The sequence below is a fragment of the Heteronotia binoei genome, chromosome 21 (assembly GCF_032191835.1).
Source record: "Heteronotia binoei isolate CCM8104 ecotype False Entrance Well chromosome 21, APGP_CSIRO_Hbin_v1, whole genome shotgun sequence".
NCBI lineage: Eukaryota > Metazoa > Chordata > Lepidosauria > Squamata > Gekkonidae > Heteronotia > Heteronotia binoei.
Window position 1 is genome coordinate 116,301,830 of NC_083243.1, and position 21,549 is coordinate 116,323,378.

At 40.4% G+C, this 21,549-nt stretch overlaps 1 protein-coding gene across 5 annotated transcripts in view; it reads left to right on the top strand.

Moving 5' to 3' along the window:
• SHANK2 (SH3 and multiple ankyrin repeat domains 2) overlaps window positions 1–21,549 on the top strand; it is an 811,137-nt gene that overhangs the window by 416,320 nt on the left and 373,268 nt on the right. For all 5 annotated transcript variants that reach the window (XM_060263196.1, XM_060263197.1, XM_060263199.1 and 2 more), the window contains one exon: window positions 18,600–18,675. In XM_060263196.1, the coding sequence (XP_060119179.1) occupies window positions 18,600–18,675 (76 nt within the window). The remainder of the gene's footprint in view (window positions 1–18,599; window positions 18,676–21,549) is intronic.

Below are 21,549 nucleotides of genomic sequence, written 5' to 3' on the forward strand. Positions count from 1 at the left end.
AGCAGGGGAGAGTTGGAGTTGCTTAAGACAGAGTTGGAAACCAAATAATGGTATGTGGGAAGCCAAATTAGCAGCATAGTAAAGCAAACATAGTGGGAAGTTTGCTGCTTTCTCCTCTACATAAGGTTAACAGTTAATCAACTTTACTCGTCTTCCCAAACCTTCTGTACCAAACTCAGTGGTAGGAGTTACTATGTTCAGAATTTTTCTCCAAAAAGCAAACTAATTTTCAGGTACCTTACACCTTCTTTTGGTGAGGGTGATAGGCAAACATCTGTTGGGTAAAGGACTTTATGATGAACCTAAAAGATAGAAGTATAGTTATCTTTCCTTTATTTTCTAATATTCTGAAGTGACCTGCAAAGGGTCTTAAAACAGGGGTGTCAAACATGTGGCCTGAGGGCCAGATCAGGCCCCCAGAGGGCTCCTATCAGGCCCATGAGCAACTCACTGTTATCTGCTTCCTTCTCTCTCTTGCTTCCTGCTGCATCACAGCTTATTTTGCCAGGCTTGTTCAATTGTACAGGAGTTACAGAGTGCAAAGCCTCTATTTTCTCCATTGGCTGACCAGAACATGAAGTAACTTATGTACAAAAGCTCACAATGCCCAGCAATGTCATGTTTCCCCCTGGGTCTTAGGCTCAAAGCATTGACCATGAAATTTCTGACCATGAAATGAATGTCAACAGGGCTTCTTTTGTAGAAAAAACCCAGCAGGAACTCATTTGCATATTAGGCCACACACCTTGATATCGCCATTGTTTCACACAGGGTTTTTTGTAGAAAAAGCCCAGCAGGAACTCATTTGCATATTAGGCCACACACCCCAACACCAAGCCATCCAGAACTGTGTTCCTGTGTGTTCCTGCTAAAAAAAGGCCCTGAATGTCAATAATTTAAAAGTTGGTTTTCAACTTACATACACTTGAACAGCACCTGAACAGCATACTCAAGATTGCTACAGCACAGACATTGTCTCCACATTTTGATGCAGTAATTCAGAACAAGAGGTGTTCAAGAGTTATCAAAGACAGTTAAACAAAATATTCCAAGAGTGCTTAACTTTTAAGCGTCTTTTAACATTTTTTAAAGAAATCTGTTAATTGTGTTTATGTCCTTTATAAAGTTTATATCTCCATTACCTGGCATTTCATTTTATGATGCACATGGCCTTGCTTGGCCTGACAGGGTCTCATGTATGTCAGATCTGGCTCTCTCATTCAACACCCTTGACTTAAAGGAAGACTGAAATTAACAAAATCAAATGCATGCTTTTCAAGGCTTTTTTGGTAGGGGAAAAACCCAGCAGGTACTCATTTGCATATTAGGCCACACCCCTTGACATCTCCATTATTTCACACAGGATTTTTTGTCAGAAAGGCTCAGCAGAAATTTATTTGCATATTAGGCCACACCCCTTGACATCATCATTATTTAACACAAGGTTTTTTGTCAAATAAGTGCAGCAGAAACTCATTTGCATATTAGACCACACCCCTGACACCAAGCCAGCCAGAACTGCGCTCCCGTGCGTTCCTGCTCAAAAAAACCTGATGCTATGTAGAATGCTTACCTTACAGACAGCAAGTAGCAGAACAATGCTGTCTATCTTAGTGCAGTTTGCCCTTCTTCCTATCCACTTTGCATACAATAATAGACCTCTGAGATCATGCCTTGAAATCTAGTTTGCTGCTGTAGCTGACTCTTATAAAGATCCAAAGAGTTCACAGGTTTCTGTAGATTGTTTTCTGCTGGAATTCATCTTTAAGGTATTGTAGTTTCATATACGATAACATATGTCAGAAAGAAGATATGCTGGTATGCTCCTCATTCTGTTTTTGGCCATATGTTGTTTTGACACGAAAAGGAAACATGTAGAACATTTCTGCACATACATAGGACTTCTAATATGGAAAGTGTTCTTACTTCATTTACCAAACAGTGAAAATATACACATATATCTTTATTCAAATCCATTCCACTAGGAAGATTTTCCATACTAGTTGATGTAATTAGCACTAGTTTTAATAACTTTATAGAAGCTGAGAGCCTCTTTACTGTGACAGATTTTAACTGTATACATAAGTTGACACAAGATTTTCTCATTGAAGGAACTGGAAACCAGGAATAAATAGAATTATTCTTCCAGTACGATAGCAGAGCCAAATAAAGTTGACATACTTTCCTGAAAAGTAATGCAGAACTCAAGCCTGCTAGCGAGCCTTGGTGTCTAGAACGTACTCTTTCCTTATTTCTTCTTTGCTACAGTAGCTTTGCTCTATCCTTCTGCCCACAGTGTTTAATGGACCATTTACTTCCTACCCACATTTTGTATCACTACTCCTGTTATAGTGAAAGAAGGAAACCATACTTGTCCATGCCAAGTGAATTCCTGGGTATGTGGTTTAGTGCTAGCATAACCATCATGTCATGATTAGAAGAACCACAGCTGTGACAGTTTTTAACAATAATCTGAAAGCAACATGGTCCAACTAAACAAGATTTTTAAATGGATTTCCAGCCAGATTTTGTTAATAACAGCATAACAATAGATTTGGATAGGTGAGTCAGGAGTAGGCTTGCCAATCCCCAGGTCCCAGCGGGGGTTCTTCCACTTTCCCAGGCTCCTCCCCGACTCCAGTCAGCTGGCCAGTGGGGGGGAAGCCCCGCCCCCAAAGCCACCATGTGACTTTCCCCCTCTGGAGGCTTCAGTCTTCGATTGGAAAGGCTTCCTCTTGGAATGGTGTATCTGTGTTACTTTGAAGAAGTTGGCAGCAACTCATGAGTAGAGATGCCAATCCCTCGCTTCAGAGTCAGCCAAAAGGGAGCAGGAAGGAAATGTCTGCTGGGCATTTCATTATTCCTTATGTGGAGATCAATTCTCGTAGGGTATAATGGAGAATTGATCTGGAGGTATCAGGGGCTCTGGAAGGGGCTGTTTTGTGAGGTAGAGACACAAAATTTTCAGTATAGCATCTAGTGCTTCTCCCCAAAATACCTCCCAAGTTTCAAAACGATTGGACCATGGGGTCCAATTCTATGAGCCCCAAAAGAAGGTGCCTCTGTCAGAGAGATGCTTATAACGTCCTGGACCTTCTCAATCTATACATCCAAACTATCAACCAAGAAAGGCAAGGATTGAGTCTAGATGTGGTGGGGCACATACTCAGCACCTTTTCCATTTCATGAAGTCTCACTGAAAGTAATTCATGCAACTGGGACCAGATTGTACTCAGATAAAATTCCTGAACTGAATTGAATTAACCATGAAGTTCAGATTGTGGCAGATACAAAGCAGAGATTTCAAGGATACAGAAGTGTAAACTTCTCAGAAGTGCTACCTGTTCCACGTGCAGGGCAGGACAGACAGGCACAAATTAGAAGTCTCAATGTGTGGATGAGACGATGGTGTAAGGAGGAAGGGTTTAAGTTTGTTAGGCACTGGGATGCTTTCTGGGACAAGCGGGAGCTGTACAAAAGAGACGGTCTCCACTTTTCTCCGGATGGAACCAGGCTGCTGGCGCTTAAAATCAAAAAGGTGGCAGAGCAGTTTTTAAACAAAATCTTGGGGGAAAGCAGACAGGAGATGAATTGTCTCTGGTTCGGGAGGACTCATCTCAAAGAGATGAAAGGTTGGCTGCTATTTTTCTACCGCGTAACGGACCAGAGTTGTCCACTGTGATGGTGACAAACAATATGGACTGTCTGCCAGAGTCTCGAGGCGGCAAGAGGGAGGTGGCAGGCCTAGCTTGCCTGGGAAATTATAGATGTTTGTATGCAAATGCTAGAAGTGTTCGAAGTAAAATTGGTGAATTGGAATGTTTAGTGTTGGGAGAAAACATAGACATTGTGGGAATTTCAGAAACTTGGTGGAATGAGGAGAATCAGTGGGACACGGTGATTCCTGGATATAAGTTATATCGGAAGGATAGGGAGGGAAGGGTTGGAGGTGGGGTGGCTCTGTATGTCAGAGAGTATATACGGTCCAGTAAGACTGAGGTCAGAGAATTAGATTCCCTTTTAGAAATGCTTTGGGTTGAAATAGAGGGCCCAAAAGGAAATTTAACTATGGGAGTTTGTTATCGCCCACCAAATCAAAAGAGAGAGGACGATTATAATATGATGGAAGGCTTAAAGATAGCGGCTAAACATAAAAACTGTGTCGTAATAGGTGATTTTAACTACCCGCAGATTGATTGGGTCAATATGTGTTCTGGTCAAGAGAAAGAGATTGAGTTTCTTTATGCTCTCAATGACTGTGCTATGGAGCAGATGGTCTCAGAACCTACTAGGGGTGGGGCGATCCTGGATTTGGTCCTAAGTAATGCCCAAGACTTGGTGAGAGATGTAAAAGTGATTGTGCCGCTTGGGAGCAGTGACCATAATGTTATTGATTTCACCGTTTGTATAAATAGGGAGTTGCCCAAAAGGACCGCCACAACCACGTTTAACTTTAAAAGGGGTAAATGCTCTGAGATGAGGAGGCATGTGAGGAGGAAACTGAAAGGAAAGGTAAATACGGTCAAAACCCTTGGGGAAGCTTGGACACTATTTAAAACTATAATCCAAGAAGCTCAGATAAAATACATACCACAAGTTAGGAAAGGCACAAACAGGTATAAGAAAAGGCCTGCATGGTTAACAAACAAAGTAATGGAAGCTGTAAAAGGTAAGAAAGACTCCTTTAAATGGTGGAAAACCAGTCCAAGTGAGATTAATGAAAGGGAACACAGGCTGTGGCAAATCAAATGCAAGACTGTGATCAGGCAGGCAAAAAGGGACTATGAGGAGCATATTGCAAAAAACATAAAGACCAACAATAAAAATTTCTTCAAATATATTAGAAGTAGGAAACCAGCCAGGGAGGCAGTGGGGCCCTTGGATGACCATGGGGTAAAAGGATTACTGAAGGAGGGTAGGGAAATGGCTGAGAAGCTGAATGCATTTTTTGCCTCCGTCTTCACTGTGGAAGATGAGAACTTTTTGCCCACCCCTGAACCACTAATGTTGGAAGGGGTGTTGAAAGACCTGAGTCAGATTGAGGTGACAAAAGAGGAGGTCCTACAACTAATAGACAAATTAAAAACTAATAAGTCACCGGGTCCAGATGGCATACATCCGAGAGTTCTGAAAGAACTCAAAGTTGAACTTGTGGATCTTCTAACAAAAATCTGTAACCTTTCCTTGAAATCTGCCTCCGTTCCTGAGGACTGGAAGGTAGCAAATGTCACCCCCATCTTTAAAAAGGGTTCCAGAGGAGATACGGGAAATTACAGGCCAGTCAGTCTGACTTCAATACCGGGGAAGTTGGTAGAAACCATTATCAAGGACAGAATGAGTAGGCACATTGATGAACACGAGTTATTGAGGAAGACTCAGCATGGTTTCTGTAGGGGAAGATCATGCCTCACTAACCTGCTACATTTCTTTGAGGGGGTGAACAAACATGTGGACAAAGGAGACCCGATAGATGTTGTTTACCTTGACTTCCAGAAAGCTTTTGATAAAGTTCCTCATCAAAGGCTCCTTAGAAAGCTTGAGAGTCATGGAGTAAAAGGACAGGTCTTCTTGCGGATCAAAAACTGGCTGAGTAATAGGAAGCAGAGGGTGAGTATAAATGGGCAGTCTTCGCAGTGGAGGACGGTAAGCAGTGGGGTGCCGCAGGGCTCGGTACTGGGTCCCAAGCTCTTTAACTTGTTCATAAATGATTTAGAGTTGAGAGTGAGCAGTGAAGTGGCCAAGTTTGCGGATGACACAAAATGGTTCAGGGTGGTGCGAACCAGAGAGGATTGTGAGGAACTCCAAAGGGATCTGTTGAGGCTGGGTGAGTGGGCGTCAACGTGGCAGATGCGGTTCAATGTGGCCAAGTGCAAAGTAATGCACATTGGGGCCAAGAATCCCAGCTACAAATACAAGTTGATGGGGTGTGAACTGGCAGAGACTGACCATGAGAAAGATCTTGGGGTCATGGTAGATAATTCACTGAAAATGTCAAGACAGTGTGCGTTTGCAATAAAAAAGGCCAACGCCATGCTGGGAATTATTAGGAAGGGAACTGAAAACAAATCAGCCAGTATCATAATGCCGCTGTATAAATCAATGGTGCGGTCTCATTTGGAGTACTGTGTGCAGTTCTGGTCACCGCACCTCAAAAAGGATATTATAGCATTGGAGAAAGTCCAGAAAAGGGCAACTAGAATGATTAAAGGGCTGGAACACTTTCCCTATGAAGAATGGTTGAAACGCTTAGGGCTCTTTAGCTTGGAGAAACGTCGACTGCGGGGTGATATGATAGAGGTTTACTAGATAATGCATGGGATGGAGACAGTAGAGAAAGAAATACTTTTCTCCCTTTCTCACAATACAAGAACTCGTGGGCATTCGATGAAATTGCTGAGCAGACAGGTTAAAACGGATAAAAGGAAGTACTTCTTCACCCAAAGTGGAATTCACTGCCACAGGAGGTGGTGGCGGCCACAAGCATAGCCACCTTCAAGAGGAGGTTAGATAAAAATACGGAGCAGAGGTCCATTAGTGGCTATTAGCCACAGTGTGTGTGTGTGTGTATAATTTTTTTTGGCCACTATGTGACACAGAGTGTTGGACTGGATGGGTCATTGGCCTGATCCAACATGGCTTCTCTTATGTTCTTAAAAAGTAATTCATAAAAGTCTGTCAATTGTGCATTTTATTTATTGTTTTTACTGTTTAATTTTAATATGGTGTTTTATCTTTGATATGTCGTTTTTTTAATTGTTATTATTATATGTTGTGATCCACCTTGAGGCTGTTTACGGGAAAAGGCGGAATATAAACCTACTAAATAAATACATAAGAGAACCAAGGAGCAGTCATACAATTATTCTGAAGAACATCCAGTGAAAATACATTCTAATGACTGATTCTGACCCTTGACGCTGGCACTAATAGCGTCTCATCAAAGGCTGGCAAGGAAATTTCCCTACCCACGCGGCTGCAGCTCAGGCACAGGACCTCTGTTTTTACTTGATTCAATTTCAATCGACTTTGCCTGAGCCATTTCACTACGGCTTGCAATGCCAGCTCCAGATCTCCTAGGGCGCAGCTGGACTGGCCTCCCAACAATAGATAGAGCTGGGTGTCATCTGCATATTGGTGACAACCCAGCCCGTATCTCTGGACAATCTGGGCAAGGGTGCGCATATAGATGTTAAACAACATCAGGTAGAGGAATGCCCCCTGAGGGATCCCACATACAGGAGGATGCCTCTGGGACAACTGCTCCCCTATAACCACCCTTTGTCCCCAGCCTTGGAGAAAAGAGATAAGCCATTGAAGGGCAGACCCCTGAATCCCCACGTTGGCGAGGCGGCGGGACAGAAGCTGATGGTCGACTGTATCAAACACAGCTGACAGATCTAACAACAACAGCACTGCCAAGCCGCCCCAATCCAGATGTCTCAAGAGATCATGAGGGTGACCAGTACCGTCTCCATCCCATGGCCTGGCTGGAAGCCAGACTGAAATGGGTCTAAGACAGAAGCGTTGTGAAGAACCATTGTGATTACCAGATCCCTGAGTTGAAAATAATGGAGTCAAGGGACTGGTTCCCCCAATTTGGTCTCAAGATTAGATTTTTCCATTACTTTCCCTTTGTCTAAAAGATCTGCAAACTGAGTTGTGCCTTTCTGATGCCAATTCTCAAAAGCCTGTAATTCTCTACCTGGAGGGAACCATGCTTGGTTCAAAAAGGATGAGAATTGTGGTATTCCAGGAAGTAAAAGTCTCTGGTTTTTTGCCCCAGATGTTTAATGAGGACTCCAAAAAAGGATTGGCTATTAGCAGTTCGTGCCTATGCTTAGGAAGATTCCAAAAATAGTCCTCCCAGGACATGGGGAACTGTAAGTACCCTGTATTTGTCTCCAACCATCTGAAGAACCCTTGTATAATGTTTGCAATATTGGAGGCCTCGTAGTATAGCAATAAATTAGGCATATCCATACCCTGCTTCCTTGCTGGTTTATACAGAGTAGTCGCAGAAATTCTGTGTTTCCAATAGGCCCAGAAAAAAAATCTATAATCAGTTTCTGCCAAGAAAGCATGGTAGATTTGGGGATGTGCACTGGAAGGGATCGAAAAAGGAAAGATATTTGGGCAAAAGAAACATTTTTATCAAGTGTAGCTTATCAGCCCAGGAGAGATTCATCTTAGACCATTTTGCCAATTGTGCCTTCACATTATATGCTACCTTCTCAAAATTACATTGGATCAGTTTGGAAAGATCTAAGGAAACCTGGATCCCTAAATGATGCCAAGAATCTGTAATCCAATGAAAATAATTTTGGGATTTAAGGATGTCAGGGATGGTATCAGAAAGCCCAACTGGAAACAGTTCTGTCTTACTTTGGTTAATGTGTAGACCTGAGATCTCTGTAAAGTCAGATACAGTGGATAGTAAAACTGGAATAGAATCCATAGGGTTCAGAATATATAATACAAGATCATCTGCATATAGACTAACCTTATGCATAGTATTACCTATTTTGACTCCCTTATTAAGGGAGTTACCCCTTATTGCCTCTGCAAGAGGCTCCATGGCTAGGGCGAAGAGCAGACGTGCCAGGGGGCATCCCTTCAGTGCCTCTTTGAAGATCAAATTTATGTGAAGAAGCACCATTTGTTTTTATTGTGGCTGAAGGGTTAGCATAAATTGCCTCAATGGTATTCAGAAAGTTAGAGCTAAAATTCATCAGCGATAAAAGGCATATCAGGTAACTTATATCAAGGGAGTCAAAATCCTTTTCAGTGTCCAAGGCTAGTATCATAGCTTCCATTTTATGATTTTTACAATGATTAATCATGTTTAAGGTTCTTCTGACATTATCAGTTAGTGATCTCTGAGGAATAAAACCTGTTTGATCTGAACAGATGTAGTCTGGAATTATTTTTCATAGTCTATTGGCAAGAAATTTCATAAAGATTTTAGCACCCGCATTTAATAAAGCTATTGGGTGATAGGATGTTGGATTTGTCAGGTCTTTGTGCTCTTTTGGGATCAGTATCAGATTGGCCTCTGATCAAGTCAGAGAGAGTTCTTTATGTTCTAAAATGTAATTGCATAAAGATGCCATTGAATCAGCCAACTCAGAATTGAAAACTTTATAAAATTCAGGACCAAACCCATCATTGCCTGGGGCCGTGTGAGATTTTAATTGCTTTATTGTATCCTGAATTTCTTGTTTAGTTATAGGTTGGTCCAAAAAAGATTTGTGCAAATCAGATAGTGTTTTGAAACTTGCAGATGAAAGGAGATAATTTTTAATGGACTGGGCATCTATTTGTGTAGCTGCATAAACGGGCTTATAATAATCTGCAAGAACCTTAACAATTTTATTTGTTCCAGTCTGCAGCTTCCCTGAGCTGTCTTTTAGTTGACGAATATGTCTCATTGATTTTTTCCCCTTCACCTTCCAGGAGAGTATCTTTATGTTCCTGGGAGTGTTGTTTCATACCAAAAGTGTTGTTTCATGTAGAGCAAGATCTTCTGAATGTGAGACATCTCAAGTGTCCCAAGAACTTTACATCTTGCTAAAAGTCTAGATAGATAGATAGATAGATAGATAGATAGATAGATAGATAGATAGATAGATAGATAGATAGATAGATAGATAGATAGATAGATAGATAGATAGATAGATAGATAGATCTACCAGTCTTCTTGTGAGCTTCCTCCAGTGCCTTTATGGATTGTTCCAGGTGGGCAGCCGTATTGGTCTGAAGCAGTAGAACAAAGCAGGAGTCAAGTAACACCTTTAAGACCAACAAAGTTTTATTCAGAATGTAAGCTTTCGTGTGCGCTAAGCATACTTCATCAGACAATAGGATTTAACTTTCTGCTCCCTATCACATTTCAGGTGAGAAGCCAAGGAAATCGACATGCCTCGGAGGATGGCTTTTAGTGCCTCCCATTTTGTTGGTAGAGGAACTTGACAATCAATATTATCAGCCCAATAATTTTTAATTGTACTGGAGAGTTTGTTTTTGTAAGTTTCATAAAATAAAATAGATTTATTAAATATTCAATTGTATTCATGCTGCTGAGTCCCCAATTCTATCAGTTTGCAGTTCACAGGGGCATGGTCAGACCACATAGTGATTCCTATGTCAGAGGAAAGCAGATTATCCACCAGAGATTGTGAGGTCAGAACATAGTCAGTCCTAGTGTGAGTGTTAAAATGGGAAGAGTAAAAGGTGTAGTCTCTGTCTCTTTGGTGTGAATATCTCCATACATCACAGAGTCTATATTTTTCCAACAGAGCATGCAGTTTAGTTTTGGCATCAGTTTTGTGTTGGTGCTGCTGAAATGGTTTGCCTGACCTATCCAAATGCAAATCTACCAGATAATTTAAATCACCATCTATGATAAGGACCCCTTCTTGAAATTGGTTGAGCTTTTCAAAGGTATCTTCCAAGAATTTTATTTGACCAGAGTTAGGCGCATAGATTTATACCAGTATCAAAGTCTGACCATTAATAGAACCTTCGAGAAATAGAAACCTACCATGGTCATCCTGTATTTTATCACAAAGCAGAAAAGATATTGTTTTGGCAATCAGAATTGCAACACCCTGGGCTTTAGATGAGCCGGGAGCTTGATATTGTGCTGTGTACCAAGCAGTTTTGAGAACTGGCACTGACTCAGATCTAATATGCGATTCTTGTATAAATAATACTTCATGTTTAGACTTCAAAATGTGTATGGTCATCCCAGACTTCTGGTCTGAGTTTTCAACAGAGCTGCAGCCCTCTGAATAAGGGGGGAACTTAATCCTTTGTTCAGGGTAGTAAAGAACCTTTTTGGGGTTTTCTGCCCACATTTCTCAGTTAGAGATTTGACCAAAATGATGCCAGAATACTTGGAGCTGTTGATCTCAGCTTAAAATTGACAACGAAGGTTGTCTTTTTGAGGCTTTGCAGAGCTGGCAAGGAAGGGGAGCATCATTCAGCATCTACAAAGGAATTTATTTTTAAATCAGTGTCCATGATTAAGATAGAGTGTATAACAATTTGAATAAGCAGAAGACAAGGCTGCTAAAATATTTAAGTATAAAGGGTGCCTATGCTCTGAGAAGAACACTTTTAGATGTAATAGTGTTAAAATTCAGCTAATTTACTCACAAAAATAAGATTTGTGTTCCACTAATAGTGTTCTGGAGAATGGCGGAGTTAAAGCTGTGAATTTAAGACCAAAATGTGGAGTCACCAAAGCAAATAATATCAGATTAGAAGTGGCCTACATGTAGAAAGAGATCAGTTAGCCGTGGCAGTCCAGGAGCAGAGGTCTCACAACCGAACTTTGATGGAGTGCCACTTAGTTGGTGCCTAAGGTTAAAAACTTAGGGGTGTTCCTGGACTCCTCTTTAACAATGGAAGCCCAGGTTGCAGCCACTGCCAAATCAGCCTTTTATCATCTTTGACTGATAAGACAGTTGGTCCTCTACCTTGAACATAACAATTTGGTGACAGTGATTCATGCCACAGTCATCTTGAGACTGGATTACTGTAATGCCCTCTACATGAGGCTGCCCTTGTCTCAAGCCCAGAAGCTTCAACTAGTGCAGAATGCTGCAGCCAGGCTGTTAATGGGCTTTCCCTTGCAGGAGCACATTCAGCCTGTGCTGAAAGCGCTGCACTGGTTGCCCATCGCATACCGGGTTCGTTTCAAGGCACTGGTTCTTACCTTTAAAGCCCTATATGGCCAGAAACCTGCATACCTTAGGGACCGCCTTTCCCCACATGTTCTTCAGAGAACACTTCCGTCAGGGTCACAAAATCTACTCTCAATCCCTGGCCTTAAAGAGGCCAAGCTCATGACAGCTAGTTATATAAATATGAAGAATGTTTGAAACAAGATAATCACCTGGCATCCAAAGAAGAACTAGAGCATGGACATCACAATGAGTTGATCGTTGAGAACACAAATAGAGTCTAGATATACCAAAGACAAAATAATAGGTTTCAATACAGAACAATACCCATTTGATAAAATTTTTCTGGGCTCTCAGGAGAAATTGATCTCAAAATTATATTCATTTTTACTACAGATGAAGATGCAAGATGAGATTGTAAAAGATTGTATGGTCCAGTGGGCTGCGAATGTAGGCCATAACATTATGTTAGATGAGTGGGAGATGCTATGGAAATCTAATATTAAATTAACTAAGTCAATAGCCTTTAAGGAAAATCTGTATAAGATGTTTTATAGATGGTATGTAACTCCTCAGAAACTCCCTAAAATGTATTCTAATATGTCTAATAAGTGTTGGAAATGTACAAAACATGTTGGGTCATTTTATCATATGTGGTGGATCTGTGAAGTGGTGGAAGACTATTGGAAGATGGTGCATGAACTAGTACAGAAAATTCTGAAGACACAGACTCAGTTCAAACCAGAACTATTTTTATTGAATATATATCCTAGTGATTATACAAAAGAGACAAGACATCTAATGACTCATATTATTACAGCAGCTAGGATTTTGCTTGCACAGAAATGGAAATGCCAGGAAATCCCTATGAGATCGGACCTGATTGTGAAAATATTGGAGACAGCGGAGATGGACTACTTATCCCAGCTGCTTGCTGGGAAATCTAAAGAAGAAGCTAGAAAACATTGGGAGAAGTTATATGTGTGGTTAGATACTTAAGATATATTGATGTGAACTTCTATCTTTACTTCCCTGCTATGTATACTAAATATACTAGTATATAAACTAGAAATATAATCAGAAAAACAGTGGGTTTAAATAAGGACTGAATTGCACGGATGCTTTAGAAACTACCGCAAAGGTCCCATTTGCATGCCTTTGTATTAAAACTGAAACGTATCTTCTAGATCGTCTTCCGTATTCATGGTATGTGTTATAACGTATAAAAACACTATTATGTTATAGAATGCAGGTACCACCATAAACAAAGAAAATAAAATCTCGCAGCCACCTTAAAAAACTATTTATTTCAACACTACTTGGTTATGATCCATTAAACTTTTGAGGCTGCAAAGCTTGTTCCTGGTGTAATATACGCTGCTCATAATCTCTCCCGCTTCTCACAAATTGTTAGGATCGTTCTTTTGTTTCAGAAGTTTGTGCTCTGTGATGAGTTAAAAAAAATGTTTACAAATCTGTGTTGGAAAGGCCTGGACAGGACAGAGAAGGCAGGATTCGTGCACATACATTCAGAAGGAAAGAGGCATCTATTCCATAGGCTTTAGCATTGATCTGTTGTACATTAGTGGCTAATTTTTATTCAAGATGAATTGTGATCTTGTGGACAGCCTCGCAGAATTTAGCATCTGCGCAACTTACACCCACACACATGCACAAAAACGGCTGTGGATGTATATCCTGTGAAAATCGATGAGCCTATACCGTGCATCGCTGTTGAGTATAGTGTTGTTCATATGGAAATTTATTAGTAAAGATCTGGTGTGAACTATCTTTTTTTTTTTTTCCAGAAAGGCTGGGGTAAAGTGTTCCCACACCAATTCTCTTCTAGCCGGGGATACTAAGTCGGCTTAGGAAGACCCAGCTGCACCCTAAGAATGGCAAAACCTGTTCCTACATAAGGCGCAGTTGTACTTTTGCCACAACACAATGGTGTGCAGGATGTGGGTGGCTAGCCCCCCCCCCCCCCCCGGGAATTAAAACCTTGTAAACAGTTTATACATTGTTCTACTTCTCCCCATGTTCTGATAAGTGTGTCCTACCGGGCTTGCACTTCTTGAACTTACTGCTAGAACAGTTAAAAGCCTCTTTGAAAACAATAAAAAAAGTTGAAGGAAAAGTTGCAAGAGTGGCTTCTGACATAAATCAATTAACAAATGCAATTGGGGGAGAAAAATGTCAATCCCCAATCAGTGCATTTGCCCCCATAACTGCAATGCCCCAGGAAAAGATGCATCTGAATGCCAAACCTACAGCCTCCTCAGAAACTAATTATGCATCTGATGCCTCTGATAAATACTGCAAAAAGTAGCAAAATCTAATCTTTTGACCAAACCGTTTGCTTAACTATTTGAAGCTACAGATGACGAGTTCCAGGCTGGGGAAACAGTCATCTAGTCAATAATCATCTTTGTGAAATTCTCATTTTTAATCTTAACTTTTATCTCAGCTCTACAGTTTATGACAATTGTACCTTACAATAATGCTGAGAATCTGCTTGTTAAAATGTAAACTGTTTATATAATAATCTCTCTGTGTGTGTGTTCTCTGTTTTTCTGTCTGTATTCTTAGAATTCTTTTTTAAAATACACATTATTGTTGTTTTAAGCAATAATTTTGATATATAATGATACAATTCAAAACTGTATAGCTATATAGTTGTGACCAGACACACTGGTCATTTTTCATTTCAAGGGGGAGAAGTCAACATTAATACAAAATTAAAAATTGAAGCAATAATACTATTTATAATATGCAGGTAGTCACAATAATTTGCAATGTTATAAGCAAATATTACTAAGGTAATGTTGTGACTGTCTAACTGTTTAATACGGACTATACATTGTGTAAAAATAAAATTTCTTTGTTGGGTGATTCATATTGTGGCTGGCACCCATAGTTCTGTGCATATCAGACCCCTGCTATTAATTTTTTCTTTTGACAAATTATGCATTTAAAATCAGAGGCTTTGGCAGCCTAAAGAACTAAAATTTTTTAAAAATGTTCATTGCATTGAAATGTGGGTGAAACTAATTACTTAAAAACATGTAACAAACAGACACAGCTCTGCACAGCTTTTGCACGTGCACAAATGCTGTGCATTAGGGATGCCACCCTCTGGATGGAAATCTCCTAGAATTACAAGACATCTGTTTTTGAAAAACTCTCCCAAGTTCTTTGTTTACTTATCTTGTCCAGGACCTGTTAAGATTCATGTTGATGGGAGTCTAACACCAGGAGTGACCAGCAACATTTGAAATATATTGTACAGCAACATTTCTGCCACCTGCACTTTCCACCCATAAAACCATTGACCTAGAGCCCCTGACCTTTTAGGACTGTTTGCAGGTCAAATGTTTTTGTCTCACAAATAGCAAAATATAAGATCAATCAAATTAGAAGGCAGTTATCAAAACATCATGAAGCTGAAAACCTCTACTTTGTTTGTTTTTTTAAAAGCTGTTTTCCAAAGCCCCTTGGAAGAAATCACTTTCCCAGACACGGGCCTGTGAGAACTCTTTTGCAAGGTTGTGCTTTTTTGTTTTGACAGCCAAAGTTAGATTCTCCAGTCTAGAGACTGGCAAGCTCCCTGAGTGCTTGCAGAGAACAAGAGGCAGTCTTCATAATCGTCTGAGAACAGGCTGCTGAAGATGCTAGAAAGATAGGCTTTAATGTTAATAAGGAAATATAGGTGTTTGCAATTAATAATTAATGGGGCAGTGTTATTAGAATGGGTTGCAAAATTAGTCATGCTTGTCTTTGCAACACTTTCCACCTGTAAAACACACATAGAGACACTGAAAAACCTTTAACACCCTCAACATAATTTCCCCCCCAAAGCACAGCTTTTGCACAGATGCCCAGCATTAGGGTTGCCAACCTCTGGGTTGGGGATCTCCTAGAATTACAAAGCGTCTGTTTTTGAAAAGCTCACCCGTTGCAAACACAAACCAGTGTAAAAATAGCTACTATTTTACACACACAACAGCATCCTCTCAACAAATTACTGTGGGGGGCTGGCAAACCAAGGATCTAGGATTCATGCAAAACTCTATGGCATTACTGAATTCCCAGAGAGTTGTATCAACACGCAACCTGCTGTTAAAGGGACATGTTACATGTATAAGGTTAGCTGTGTTCAGTTTTAAATCCATCATTTTATCCATTGGGTATGTCTCCTCTCCAAACTATGTCAGCTTAGAACTGTTGCTTCTCCACAATTCTCTAAAGAATGTCTGTGTTGCAAAATATGTTTTCCCAAACACTATGAAGCAGACTACACTAGAAGCATAAGCTGACCCCTCTTCCCCCCCCCCCACTTAGGAAACATCAGGCATTCCTTGGGTGGGTGAATCCCTAGCCTCCCATCAGGGATAGTTGCCTCAGTCCCCCATAGGAAAACATACGGTATTCATTTTGGTGTGTGTGGGAGGACAGCTGTCACTTTGGTATGTGGCTTGATGATGATAAGGTACCCCTATCTACTACTACTGGTCTACCAATATAGTGGAAATGGGTGGTTGAAATTTCACTTCATTGTTTTTTCTTATAATGTTTAAATTATTCTTAAAATATAGTTTAAATATAATTTAAAATAATTTATTCTGAGTTTTTGTAATGTTATGGAAGTAATCTAAAAAAACTAATTTATGTGACAGTCAAATGTAGACTTCAATACTACTAGGAGGGGTTTTTGCTCATGAGGTAGAATTTCTGCTCACAACCAACACTGTGGAGCTTAGAGGGTACACTGGGGTGAGGGGGGGGGGTTGTGTGTGAGGTAACAGTTGTGTTCATACCTTGGTTTGATCAACAAAAAACTGTCCAGGGTAGCTAACAGTCATACCTAGCAAATATTAAGACATCGCTTTAACAGCAGAGCTTGAAATATGTTCTTGAGACTGATATTTCCTGTTGATTTTGGAAGCAGAGCTGTCCAACAATCACAGACTAGCGTCAGAAAAATGGCCAAACTGTCTAATGAACTAAAACCAGATGAAGAGTTTTAAGATTTTGTTTATGCATGTGCTGAGTAACTCCACATCTATCCTGTCCAAGATTTCATTCAGAAAGGAAAAGGATTTTTGGCAGTTCTTAGGGCTGCCAATTCTGGTTGTGAAATTCCTGGAGATTTGGTAGGTGGAGCCTGAGGAGGGCAGGGTTATGGAGGGGAGGAACCTCAGTTGTGTATAATGTCATAGAGTCCACCCTCCACAGTAGCCATTTTCTCCAGGGGAACTGATCTTTGTAGTCTGAAGATCAAGGATTCTTGGAGGTTGGCAACCCTAGATTTCTTACAGATGTACACACATACATGCTGGATGTACATGTGTTCATTGTAACATATGAACATGACTAGTGAGTGGAGGTGGAAGTAGGGATGGTGATGAACTTTTTGACTTTGGTTTTAGTCTGTAACTCAAGAGGGGGCCTCTGTCTCTGTTTGGTGGAAGGTCTCCAATACAAAAAGTAAAAATTAGCTCCTTTGGGAAAAATGGCTGCTTTGAAGGGTGGACTGTATGGCTGAGCTCCCTTCCCTCCCCAAACCCCACTATCTCCCAGGTCCACTCCCAACGTTTCTAGGTATTTTCCAACACCAACCTGTCACTCCTTGTCAGTGAATATTACACAACAGCACATTTGTTTGGTTTTTTACCAGACCAAATTCATATTAGTAAATATAAGGACCACAGTGCTGATTATCTTATAACAAGGATCTGTCTGTCTGTCTGTCTATCTATGGCAGACTGGCCAGGGTGTCAACTTGCCCATTGGCAAGTGAGCCCTGTGGACCCCTGATGAAGTGGGCCCCCTTAAACATTAGGCAATCTCTTGACATTCATTTTATGATTGCATTGGATTACTCAGTACATGAAGAATATTTTATATGTATGGTTAATTAATATTTTAATAAACATTTTGTTACTTAAAAAATAAAATGAACAAAAATAGTAATCTAAAAAAATGCTATTGACCTTATTGAAAATATAAAAGAAGTCCCAATATTATTACTGTAATGCAACTAAAATTTACGTTGTATTTAGGGTTTCCAGCCTTTAGGTGGGGCCTGGGGATCTCCCACTTTTAAAACTGATCTCCAGCTGGCAGAGATCAACTCCCCTGGAGAAAATGCCATCTGTATTTACATTTAGTACCTACTGTATACTGCCAATAATATGTACAATATATGTATGCTGTAATTACTAATATATATATATTTCGCAAAAGTTTTAATTGTATCTTTTTTCCACTTATGTATTTTTTGAAAATTGTATTTATTTCTTACAAAAATTAAATGATAGTCTTATAGTTGTGGGTGGGCCCCCGATGTTTCCGGGCAACCAATATTTTTAGACCCAGTCCACCACTGTCTGTCTGGTCACCGCACCTCAAAAAGAATATCATAGCATTGCAAAAAGTGCAGAAAAGGGCAACTAGAATGATTAAAGGTTTAGAACACTTTCCCTATGAAGAAAGGTTAAAACGCTTGGGGCTCTTTAGCTTGGAGAAATGTCAACTGCGGGGTGACATGATAGAGGTTTACAAGATTATGAATAAGATGGAGAAGGTAGAGAAAGAAGTACTTTTCTCCCTCTCTCACAATACAAGAACTCATGGGTATTCAATGTGTTCATATGTTCTTATGTCTGTCTATCTGTCTATTACTGCTTATAAGGCTATCGTTTTAAGAAGAAGTTACAATCAACAATTATTTTTAAAGACCTTATTCCATATTATTTATCTTATACTTGATTAATGCACCTATGAATTTTGCCAATGAAAGGGTGACACAACAAGGATGTAAATGATGCCAATTTATGAAATGTGAGTGCATGGTTACTTTTTTGTAGAAACAGAAAATTATTCAATATATTCTGTCTTCATTTTGAACAGAAACTCGAGCAGATAGAACAAAGAAATTGTTTAGACACTATACTGTTGGATCATATGACAGCCTTGATGCTTCAAGGTAAGATGCTTTTCTTTTATTTAGAAATGTTATGATCATATATTTTTCTTTGATTAAAAATAAACCTTTTTCAAAACTTAGCTGTGAAAACATTAGTTCCTTCCTTGTTTAAAACCACCTCAGATACTGCCTGTTAGTCCATGACATTCTAAGACAGAAGAAAGCCTTTCCAAAATAAAAATGAATGACCCCAGTTGCAAATGATATTTCTTTCTGGTTAACCTCTAATTGTTAGATATTTGTGAGGTACCAGGCTGATACTTCTGGTGGTAATATGTAATAGATCTCCTAGATAGCTATTTATACATGAAAGCTTGGCAACTCAATTAAAAAATTGCTCTGCAGAGCCAACTCAAGGTGCCTTCCCCCCCCCTTTTGTTTCTTTTACCTGTCGGTACCTTTTAGGGTTGTCAGGTCCAGGTTGGGAAATAGCTGGAGATTTTGGGAGTGGACCCTGAGGATTGCACGGTTTGGAGGGGAGGGACTTCAATGGTGTATAACTACAGAGTCCACCTTCCAAAACTGCCATTTTCTCCATGTGAAATGATCTCTGTTACCTAAGATTACCAGCTTCCAGGTGGGGCCTGGAGATCTTCTGGTTTTACAACTGATCTCCAGCTGGCAGAGATCAGTACCCCTGGAGAAAACGGCTTCTTTGAAGAGTGAACTCTAAGGCATTGTTCCATGCTGAGGCTCCTCCCATTCCCACCCTCTCCCAGATCCATCCCCAAAGTCTCCAGGTATTTTCCAACCTGGCAACTCTACTCTTGCCTAGAGGTCAGTTGCAGTCCCAGGAGATCTCCAACCACCACCTATACTTTTTTCTCCTTACTGTCATTTTATCCTGCATATGAATGCTACTTGAAAGCATCTGATCCCATGCAACCCAATATGCTCATTTTGCTTGCATTTCAACAGTGTCTGAGAGAAGGGCCCTATTACTCTCTTCCTGTCATTTCTTAAATATATTTTAGGGTTGTGGCAACTACATAATATAACCAAAAAAATGTGCTTCCAGTGCTGTAACTTTAGTCATTTACAGTGACTTTAGTGGACATAAAAGGTTATGCCTCTGGTTAGAATTACATGGTTAGACATTTAATTGTGTAATTAATTTTATTATATCATGGCAAGTAGTAAATTTGGTGTTGTACCCTTATTGAACTGTTTAGATATTTTTCCCAGTCCCTTAGGGCCAAAAAACATGTGCTGTAGTTTAGATCCACTTTCCACTGCTAGTTGCTGGCTGCTAGTTTTTGTTCAAGCAGAGGCCAGGAAAGGCCCTGCTTTTGTTCCAGTAAGACTTTCTTCTGGTATGTGAAATTATTACAAATTTAAAGAGAATCATGCCCTTTTGATAATCTGTGATCCTGATGAAGTTATCACTGTATAATTCAATGACTGAGGCTTGCCGCCAAAAGTAGTTGGAGCTGTGTAGAGCATTTGTAGCATCATTAGGGTTGCCAGGTCAACTTACCCTGCCAGCGGGGGGTGGAAGGGAGCTTTCTGGGAGTGAGGTGGGTAGGGCATTATCTCCACATGCAATGTCACTGATATGATGGTGTCACACAGAAGTGTTGTCATCATACTGTGGCTAATAAACAAATCCGAGAAAAGGCCAACAAACTCAACTGTTAAAAAACTGAACTTTTTAACATCAAAAAACCTCAGACCAAATCAGTTAACACCCCCCCCCCAAAAAAAAAAATAGAACCAGGAAAAGGGACAACAGAACAGGATGCAAAACCAAGAACAACAGATCCAAACAAATCCAACTGAGAAAAGGCCAACAAACTCACCTGTTAAAAACGGAACTTTTAAAAATAAAAATTAGGCCAAGCAGCACCCCCCCTCAAGAACCAGAACCAGAAGAGAAAAGGAACAATAGCAGCACAGCACAGCAGCAACAAATCAAACACACAATCCTTTTAAAACAGTAAAAAACTTGACTTTTAACAATACAGGAACTTAACCTACCCCTCCCCCCAAAAAAACCTTCACCCTAACCCCAAGAAATCCAAGCCACCCAAATCAGGAAAAGTAAAAGGACATAGCACTTTAAAAAGTCCTCTCACTAAAGTTAGATATAGGCAAATTGGCAACCCCCCACCCCCAGCAGAACCCTCTAACCCCAAATAAACTACCCACCCACCCAAATCTGGATATGTAAAAGGACTCTGAGTCTTAAAAAGTCCTTTTACTTTTATCCTAACTAAAATAAAAATAAGAACCTCAAGACTGTCTTACCTTAGATGTCTTCTCCAGGCAGGTCAGGCAAGGCTGAGAGAGAGCAGCAGCAGCTGAGGCCAAGGGCCAGTGCAGCACAATCTCTCTCTCACACCAACGCAACAGCAATGGAATGGATACCCAAATAAACAAAAGAATAACAACGTTGCTGATGGCTGGGAGATTAGCTCAGCCATCAACTACACAACAGTCCTGCAAAGCATGGATTTGCAATGCATTTTGCAGATGCATACTTTGGATTGGCTGCTGAGGCTCCTCTCCCCTCCCCCTCCCTCCCTGATCCCAGGGAGGCTATGGGAGAGGCAGGAAAAGGCTTCCAAAGGAGGGAAAGGAGGCAAGCAGCTTCTCTGAGGCTGCAGAAGCTCCTTTCCCACCTTTTACATTGAGTTCCGTATACTTCCGAATATTGATTCAGAAATATATGGAGAGCCGTATATGGCTCCTGTATAATGCCTTCTAATTGGATTTGAAAGTATACGACGCCGTATACTTCCGAATCAGGGGGTATTCGACGGTCTATTCGGTTCAACTGAACCGAATGCACACCCCTACTGCAGGCCTCATTCAAGGATGGAAGTAAAAGCGGCTATTCTGGTTAAAGGAAATTGTGAAAATGACTCTCCACAA